The sequence below is a fragment of the Belonocnema kinseyi genome, chromosome 5 (assembly GCF_010883055.1).
Source record: "Belonocnema kinseyi isolate 2016_QV_RU_SX_M_011 chromosome 5, B_treatae_v1, whole genome shotgun sequence".
Classification (NCBI taxonomy): Eukaryota; Metazoa; Arthropoda; class Insecta; order Hymenoptera; family Cynipidae; genus Belonocnema; species Belonocnema kinseyi.
In genome coordinates this window covers 74,440,405-74,450,632 of record NC_046661.1, presented here as the reverse complement: position 1 = coordinate 74,450,632, position 10,228 = coordinate 74,440,405, and the positions used below count along the sequence as shown (strand labels likewise).

Here is a 10,228-nt window from a genome sequence, read left to right as displayed (position 1 = left end):
TGAAAGAGGGAGCTCTTCTTAATATTTTGACACCAAAATCATGTCGATATACCTTACCGACTGCGAGTAAAGCCACCCACGCTTTAACTTGACAGACTGTAGATTAGGCCCAAGTTGACCCATTCGATGTAGCACACATTTGCTACTGGGAAAATATGCTTCCAGAGCTTTACTTGTAGTTCAATAAATTTCTGTTAATTCAGGTTAGGTGAGGTCAGGTTCTGTTGGGTAAAGTTATGTTAAATAAGTTGATATCAGGCAAGGGTTGATCCTTCACAGTTGTCAACATGTTTTTGAAGTGAAAATTTGCGTCACTGGCATTATTTTGAAATGTATTTGCCTCAGTGCATGATTTTTCGTCATTTTTTGAGGTGATGGCTCAACCATGACATGATGGGTGATTTTTGATACCGAATTTGAATTCAGCGCCCCAAAATCCATAGGAATACGTGTGTCTTGTTACCAGATCCGCACACTTTTTTTTGTGTGGCTGTGTAATCATAATTTTAATTGAAATTTAATCTTTTTGATTAAAAATTCAAATTAAAAAGTTATCAGTTTTGTTGAGAATTAATTTTTTTAATTGAAAATTTAACTATTCCATTTTTGGTAGAAAATTAGTATTTTTTGGTTGAAAATGGAACAATTACGTTAGAAATTCTTCTTGTACTTTGAAAATAAAGTCACTTAGTTGAAAGTTACACTCTTGTATTACGAAATAATATCTTTGTTTAATATTTATTCTTTTCAATTAAATATTTATAATTTTAGTTGAAAATTCATTAATTCGGTTGAATTTATTGTGGAAAATTTATTTTTTCAACTGGAAACAAAAACTATTCCATTTTTGGTTGAAAACTGATATTTTTTAGCTCGAATATTTGCTTAAAAATAGACGTTTTTTAGTAGAGAATTCAGTCATTTAGTTCAAAATTCATGTTTAAGATTCGTCTTTTTGGTGGAAAATTTATCTTTCTGGTTAAAATTCAACTTTTTGGTTAAAAATTCATCTATCTCGTTGAGACTGAAACATTTTTACTTGAAAAATGAGGAATTTGAAGTAGTTTAAATTGTATTAATTATACTACCCACATTATTTTTGCCTGAAAGTGCATTGAATTTTTAGTATAATAAGATAATATAAATATTTGCTTAAATAATTATTCAAATTAATGGCCATCAGAGTCAAATTCAAGAAATTAATATATCTTAGAATATTTTGTAATATAATTGGTCAAAGCATTTTAAATAAAAAATTTGAATTGAATCCCTAGAAATATAAAAAAACATTATTTGTAATAAATTCGCAAAACTCTATACATGTCCCTAGTAAATTGTTTAAAAAATTTTTAATATTTTAATAACTTTGTATTATGAAAATTTATGCGCGTTACTGTCAAACACTGATAATGAATTACTGAATAAATTATCTAATTTTCAGTAGGACTTATTTTTATTTTTTTAGCAAATACGATGCCTGGCCCACAGTCACAAGTGAATGTAAGTCGATCGACAATTTCCATTGCAATTTATTTGATGTCAGAAGTCGTTCTGACGATGGAGGTCGAAAAGCAAGTTACTGTTCAACAATGTATGAATATAGTTCAATCAGATGCAGAATTGGCATTGGCAAGGACTCCTCCAATTATTGGACAACCAGTTTTTGCACTCTGGCTCTGTTCTTCTCAACTGGAAGTTCAATTAAAACCATCACATAGGTGATAATTTAACAAATTTTATTTACTCAAAATTTGCAAAAAAAATCAATTACACTCAACCCCCGGTATAAGACCGCTTGCGGGCATGACTTGGCCTTGGCCCTAAATCGGGGGAATTCGAAAGTAAACATACAGGGCTGCGTGAATCATTGCTGTTGGATTTGGACCCATGACGCAACCTGATGCAAGAAATTCGCTGAGAGTGGGGTCCTCGAGCTGTCTCTTACACTTGAATGAGCACCGCCTCTCATTTGGCGCTGCAGCTCCTTTCATCACGAAACTGCGGAAGCTATGAGTTCAAGGAATATCGTAAACCGCGGGTTCTTATATCGGGATTTGAGTGTAGTTATTGATGAAATATTGTTCTGATATTTGATTTGAGTTTTATTTTGGAAATTAAACAAAATTCACTAAAAACATTGATATGGTTCTGTATTTTTATATGAGAAAATTATTTTTCAAATATAATTTTTTTTAATAAGATTTTTTCAAGTACTATTTATTTCAATTATATAAATTTAGGACCATGAAATTCTTTCTTTTTTGTCTCAATCCTTTACGGCAATAATTTTAGAGGTCGCTAATTTTTTTATGTCCAAAATTAGACTATTGAAAGTTAAACAATTTTTATTCCTATCATTATTTCAGATATCCCATCTTGTACAATATACGCGATTCTTAAAAGGGGTAACATTTGACCGTCAAATTTTTGTCTCGTTATGAAATAAAATTAAGCTAGACATTTAACACCCTTAAAATTGCAATTTTATGATAAAGTTGAGAATAAAATTTCAAATTCACCCCTATTTTTGTTAAATTATGAAACTTTCAGAAAATATTAATTTACTGACAACCATTTCTAATACTGAATGAAGATTAAAGAATACTTGTCCTAAAACTTAAAAAATAATTATTTCAACAAATTTTAAAAAAATCTATAAGCTCTCGTTAAAAGAAAGTTTGTGGCACCGAATTTTTTATAATTATTAAAAAAAAAAACATTTTTAACCTAACAACTGCCATAAAATGAAGTTTTCACATTATTTAGCTTTGAACACATATAATTAAATTGAAATGTTGAAAAAAAGAATCATTTAAGAACTCTAAAAACATTCAAAAGATTCCTAAAATTTCAAAAAAGAATATAGACGGTTTTTAAGGAAAATTATCCAATTTTGCAAGATTACGAAATTTTTGAAAAATTCGGTTCCCATGCTAAGCTAAATAGAGAAAGACTCTAAAAGTCTAAACCATTAAAAAAAATTCCAACATTCTTAAAAAAGAATCTAAAATATTTTAAGGTAATTTTTTATTTTTAGAGGATTCACATTTTTTAAAATTTGAATCATTTAAAAAAAAACATTTAGAAGGTTTGAAAAAATACAAAACATAATTTGCAATTTGAAAAGATTTGGAAAAAATTAGATCAATATATATTTCAAAAGATTTCAAAATACAGTTTTGACAATTTTAAAGGATTTTGGAAGGCCTGAAGGCAATATTAAATTTCTTCAGGTACCTCCGAAAATTTTGAATAATTTTTTATGTGAAAACTTAATCATAAGAAATCGTTTTAAAAAATTTTAAAAGATTACAACAAATTTTCAAAAAATAATCTGTCAAGTTTTGTGGCAATTCTTTAATTTTGAAAAATTTGTCCAAATTTTAGGAATACTTTGATTCAGCCTGAAAAATTTTTTTGCATTTTAGAAGCGTTGAGGATATTAAAAATATTTTAAAACTTTTACGGTTTTCTGAAAATATCTAAATATTTTTTTCTGAATTCTAAAAATCCTAAATCTCTTAAACTAACTTGAACTTTACTAAACTTTTTTGAAATGGAGCAAAATAAAAAAACTTTCTGCAAAATTTTCTAGATACTTTTTCGATGTATCGGAAATTTTCAAAAATCTTTCTGAATTTTCTTAAGAATCTTAGGAAAATTATATTTTAATAAATTTAAAAATAAATAAGTAAAAAAATAGTTATTACAAATTCTTAGTTTGGCTTAAAAATTATTTTTCCTGTCCAAATATATCATTTTGTTAACATTTTTTGTCTTTCTTGATTAAAAAATATATTTCATTAAAAATTCAACTATTTTGTTGTAAATTGGTCTTTTTTGGTTGAATTCATCTGTTTCTGACTAGTTTTTCTTTTTAATTTTGGTTCAGATCCTAATATTACATTCTTCGTTGTGAATTCATATTTTTTTGTTCAAAATTTAAGTATTTGGTTGAAAATGAACTTTTTTGCTGAAATATTAATTTGACATATATGGAATCTTCAAAAAATGTTTCGAATTTTCTTAAGAATCTTAGGAAAGTTATATTAATATAATCTCAAAAGCAAATGAACAAATATATAGTTCTTCGAAATTCTTATTTTTTATCAAGAAGTAACAATATATAACAAAAAAGGTGTCACCAATTTTCCTTTAACCATAAGAGAAAATAATATCTTTTTAAGATTGAGGGATATTAGAGGAGTGGAAGCAGAGGAAATTTGGGGAAATAAGGGGAGGTAAAGTAAGGAAAATTAGGGTAAATAATGGGAGGGGACCAGGAGTGTTTAGGAGAAAAAAGGTAAGGGGAAGTGTGGAGAAATTATAAAAATGGAGAGTAGGGAAAGTGGGAAGAGATTAGGGAGGGGAAGTGGGGGAAGTGAGTTATGTGATGGGAAGTTAGGTGAATTTTTTTTAATTGAGGGTGAGTAGGACAAGGGAAGTGAGAGCTTGGGAAAGGAAGTATGGGAAGGGGAGTTTTAGATGGGTAAGCGAGGAGAGGGGGAAGTAGAGGAGGAATAATATGAAAAAGGATAGGGTTGTGAAGAGTGAAGTAAGGGGAGGAGAAGCAGAGGAATTTATGTTAATGCGGGAAGGTGGTAGGGTAATATAGGGTAAATACGGGATGACCAAGTAAAATAAATGAGTCTAGGGGAAGTCCAGGTGTGGAACCAGGGTAAGTAATGGGAAAATAGGAGGAGAAAAGGGGAAGTGAGTAGAAATGGGAGGGGAAGTAAGTAAACTGAGTGTAAGTGAGGAAAAAGAGCGTAAAAAATAAAAAATGAGGACGAATAGAGGAGAGGAAGGGGAGTACAGGGGTGTAGCTGTATTAGCGAGAAGGGGAAGTAGAGGAGGAATATTATGAAAAAGGTTAGGGTTGTGAAGGGCGAAGTAAGAGGAGGAGAAGCAGAGGAATTTATGGTAAGGGCAGAAGGGGGTAGGGGAAATTAGGGTAAATAAGGGGTGAGCAAGTAAAAGAAATAGGTGGAGGGGAATTTTTGGTGTGGAACTAGGGTGAGTTATGCGAATGACCTAATTAACCATTTTTGGACCACCATGATGAGGCATTGCCGTAAAAAATTAATTTGATCCATAGGCCACTTCAACTAGCAGCAAAATGGTCAAGATTAGTGAAAAAATATGGATTTCAAACAGGGGCAGATGATGGAGAGCCGGTACTTTATTTCAGAAGAAATGTTTTTCTAACAAGACATGAAGAGGAGTTAATTAAGGAACCAAAAGTCCTGGAACTACTTTATGCTGAAGCGAGACATAACGTTTTGGAAGGTGAAAACTTTATAATTTTCGTAATGATACATTTTTATAATTAGTCTTCAGTAGTATACCTTGTACAGTACGGGTGCAGGGTTCTGTTCAGAGCTAAACGACCGTAAGCTATCGACTGGTAATTTACCGACAGACGATAGTGGTTCGCGTCCATGTTAGAATGTTACCCATCGGTGAGGTAGATCTCTTCCTAATTTAAATTAATGTGAGACATAGTAGAAACCTACATTATCAACTGATGGTAGTAGTAATCTTATCATGGACACGAACCATGATCGCCCGTCAGTAAGTGACCAGTCATTGGCTTACTCTCGTTTAGCTAGGAACAGAACCGTTTACCCAGAACGCTGTCTTCCTTATAAAAATGTTAAAACATCTTAATAAAGAAAATAAATAACATTTTCAGGAAGGTATCCATGTGAAGGACAAGCAAGATATGCAAGTTTGGGTGCCTTGCAAGCTCGAATAGAACTTGGACCTTATAATTCCCAAACCCACACCCTTGCATTCTTTCGAAAACATCGAGGAAGATTTTTACCCCACCATTATAATTCGCCAAATTTTTTATTAGGACTTGGATTCGGTTTGGGCCTAGTGGGTGGAAAAGGGGCGCCGGAAGCGAGACTTTTGGAACAATATAAAAGAATTCCTAGTCACACTGGAATGAATACAAATTCTAGAAAATTGATAAGAAAATATTTAGAATTTTGCTGGGGTTTGCCTAGTTATGGGGCTGCATTTTTTCAAGGTCAAATTGAACGACCGGTTAGGGGCTTGGCATCCTGGATTACAAATCGAGACCTTGCTGTTTTGATTGCAATTAATACTACTGGTGTTTATATTGTTGATGATGCTCAGTGTGTAAGTAACCGACTTCAAATTCTTTTCTCTTATTTTTCCCTACTTTAAAGAATTCCCCTTTTTTCCCCTGTTTTCAAGAAACTTTCCCCTTTTTTCTCTTTTAGAAATTCATTCTCCTTGGTTGACAAGTCTACTATTATATTATTGGTTCATAATTTTTCCAGTTTGGTTAAAAATGGAATGAAGTGGAATTCAAATTTGGAATTCTCAAAATAAAGTTAATTTTCAACCAAATAGTTTAATTTTTAACACAGGAAGACGAATTTTCAACAACAAAGTTTAATTTTCAACCACATAGGATGACTTTTTAGAGAAAATTGTTGAATTTTTAACCAAATAATTATATTTTTAACCAAAAAGATGATTTTTTAATCAAGAAAATCAATTTTTCACAAAAATGAAGAATTTGCAACCAAACCAATAAATTTTGTATTAAAAAACAATTTTCGTGTTTTTCTTTTGTTTTCTAAATGAAAACTAAATTGATAAAACCCAATAGGAAAATCCAATAATTTTTTGTTTAAAATGAATGATTTTTTGTTAAAAAGTTTATTATTATATTTTTTATTCAAAATTCATCTCGTTTGGTTCAGAATTCTATGATTTGGTTGAAAATTTAATTCTTTTGTTGAAAATTAAACAATTCGGTTTTAGAGTTATCTTTTTCATTTAGAAATCTGTTTATGTGGAATGAAGTGGAATTCAATGTGGAATTCTCAGAAAAAAAGTTAATTTTCAACCAAATAGTAAAATTTTCCCCCAAAAGGAAGGACTTTTTTCTAATAAAATTGTTGAATTTTCAACCAAATAATTACATTTTTAACTAAAAAGATGAATTTACAACCAAGAAGATCAATTTTCTAACGTGCAGATGAATTTCTAACAATGTAGTGGAACTTTCAACACAAATAGGATGATTTTTTAAAAACAAAATTATTGAATTTTTAACAAAGTTATTAAACCTTTAACCAAAAATACTTATTTCTTTCTGTGTTCGAAAATTCGATCATAGGGTTGAAAATTTTATTCTTCTGTTGGAAATTCAACTATTTTGTTAAAATATAATCTTTTAATTGAAAATTCAACTTTTTTGTTAAGCATTTGACTGTTTGGATAAAAAATTGGTCCTTTCAGAATACAAATTAATTTGTTTTTGTTAGAAAAGGCATGTTTCTTATTTAAAAATTAACTTTTTTTCCAACTATTTGGTTTAAAATAAAAGTATTTATTTGAAATTTTTACTATTGATAGAAAATTCATATCTTCGGATTGAAAATTGAAATGTTTTGAGAATTAGCCTTTTTTAATAAAAAATATATCTTCTTGGTGGAAAATTAATCTCGTTCGTTTAAGATTTGATTATTTGGTTACAAATTTATCCTTTTTGGTTTGAAATTCAACCACTCAATTGAAAATTGAACTACCTTATAAAAAATTCATTCGTTTATATTTTGATGTTGAAAGTGAATTTTTATGTTTGGTAATTTGACTGTTCCATTTTCTGTGGAAAATTGTTCTTTTTTGAAAAAGAAACCTTCTTTGTTGAAACTTCATCTTTTTGGTTGAAGATTAAACTATTTTGTTAAAAATTCGTCTTTTTGAGTTTAGTTCAACTGGTGTAAAATTCTAATCTTTACAAATGAAAATCAATCTTTTTAACGGAAATTGACCTTTCTAATTTTGGTTGAAAACTTAGGTTTTTTAGTTGAAAATTGAACTTTTTGGTTAAAAAGTCAACTAATTTATTGAAAATTCTACTGTTTTCTTGAAATGATTTTTTTTCTGGTTGAAAATTAAAATGTTTAGCTTATAATTCGTTCTTTTGAATTAAACATTCTTCTTTTATAATAGAAGAGTTATCATTCTGTGTTGAAAATAAATTTTGGTTTGATTAAAATTGCAACTATTTAGTTGAAAATTTGTCTTTTTTCTAAAAATTCAACTATTCTGTTATATGTGCAACAGTTTGGTTAAAAATTATTTTTTGTTTTTGTTGAAAATTTATATTTCTTGATTGCAAAGAGTGACCCAAAATTTCGCCTCTTTTCTCGACCTAATGAATTTGATGCCAAATTGGTTGAAAGAATAGTTTATCGTGATACTTGAAAATAGAAAAAATTTCAAGTTGATTTTTTTAACATCTATTAGATTTTACCCAAACATATTGTACATTTGTTTTAAAAGTTTTTAATTATCTAGAGGACAATAGTTCTGAAAGGTAAGACTGGAAAATCTACAGATACTAGATTTTGAAATTTTTTATTGCGCTTTTATTGGAGCATTAATTAATTATGATTAATAAGAGATATTTTCTCAAATAAGTAATAATACTCATTTACATTATTTATTTGCGCGGAAAATTACAAAAACTATGAAAAAATTTGTTCGAGAAATGATACTGATAGTATTTTGTGAGATATCGAACACAATGTCAATTACTAAGTTTCATTCGTCATGTGGCAGAAATAAAACCAATGTTCACTTTCATATTTCCTCTACTTTAAAGTATCATCATGACCTTTTGTTTAAACTAATTTGGAAGGAAATTTATGAGGTCGAGAAAAGAGGCGAAAAAATAGGGTTTTTTGGGTCACTCTTTATCTCTTCAGATTTAAAAGACAACTATTTTCAGAATCATTAAACTTTTTAGCTTGAAAACTTGACCCTGGTGTTGAAAATTCGTCTTTTGGGAATAAAAACACACCTCTGCTTTTATTTATATGTTATCTATATTAATTTTATTTACAGAAATTTATTTCCCTACTACTCCCCTAATTTCGTGAAAAATCACCCTATTTCCTCTGTTTTCAGATCACTTTTGGTTCTGAAGTTTCAAGTAATTAGAAAAAGCAAATTATTTATTTTATTACAGAGCCTTATGTTGGGACTCAAATATTCCGAATTGAGTTGGGAAATGGCAAAACCTTCGGATGAAGGAAATCCCGACTGTCTGCCTTGTCTTTTTCTTCAATTTCCGGTTCGAGAAAATGGAACTCGTGTTTATAAAATTCTACAAGTATTTTCAAAACAAGTAAGAATTTAGAAAATTCAATTTTTGAACGTCTTTCTTTTATAGAAAATTTTTTAACGCGGAACAAAAACAATGAAGCTTCCAGATGTCGGTAACAGAAATCTGTAATTCGGACGTAGAAATGGTAAAGATTTTTTCTAAAGAATAAAGGCAGTTAAGGATTACAGGTTTCTATTACCGACATTTACCGATACCAGAAATCACGTCCAAAATTTGGGGTGTTTGACGCTGCCATAATCGTATAGGTCGACTGCGCATGCGCATGGCAGATTATGAGCCCATAATACTCCTAGGAGTATTACGGACCCATTATTGTATTGCGCGCATTCAATCTTACTTCTCAATTTATATTTACGTCAATTTGTCTTTCTGGTATAAGGTGAACGCCCAATTATTTTTTTAAACAATAAATTGCTTAACTTATCAATCGATTCCTCAATTACGGAAGATAGAGAAGGATTCAAATTTGCATTAAAGAGATAGCGAAAGAGATTGAAAAATATTGTAATTCGTGATAAATAGACTAAGGACTAAGGGATAAGAAAAGGCCAGATTCATCGGTCATGAAGGATAGAGAAAGAGATATAACATTATGGAGATAAGGGATAGCAAAGGTAGCATTTCAGGAATGCAAAATGACCCATTGAAAGATAACTGGAGAGATACTATAATAGTTATATTTTTTCCTATCCCTCAAGTTCTATCCTTTTCAATCTTTCTACTTTCAGCACGACAAAACCTTCAGGTTGACATAAATTTAGATTGAGAAAAATATACAAAAAGATAAATGAAAAAAATATACAAAAAAATATACAAAAAAAAAATAAAAATAAGATAAATGAGAATTTATTATTATTATTATTATTATTATTATCACACCATTAAGCCATTTCCCTTTTGGGTAGGCGTGACTCACTCGGTAGGGGAAAGGAGTAGTGTGTGAAAGGGATAGAGATTTTTCAGATTGATTCAGAATTCTCGTGCTATTTATGTAAATAACACGTTCGTTCCGCAACACTGCTCCGACCCAGGTTGCTGATCAATCTC

At 29.8% G+C, this 10,228-nt stretch overlaps 1 protein-coding gene across 3 annotated transcripts in view; it reads left to right on the top strand.

Moving 5' to 3' along the window:
- The window catches only part of LOC117172694 (FERM domain-containing protein 8), a 35,084-nt gene that overhangs the window by 19,309 nt on the left and 5,547 nt on the right, over nt 1-10,228 (top strand). Inside the window, exons 3-7 of one of the 3 annotated variants that reach the window (XM_033360846.1) lie at nt 1,466-1,500; nt 1,604-1,718; nt 5,099-5,289; nt 5,696-6,150; nt 9,023-9,181. In XM_033360846.1, the coding sequence (XP_033216737.1) occupies nt 1,466-1,500; nt 1,604-1,718; nt 5,099-5,289; nt 5,696-6,150; nt 9,023-9,181 (955 nt within the window). Of the gene's footprint in view, nt 1-1,444; nt 1,719-5,098; nt 5,290-5,695; nt 6,151-9,022; nt 9,182-10,228 lie in introns of all 3 variants that reach the window. The other 2 variants (XM_033360845.1, XM_033360844.1) reach the window with 2 other exon arrangements.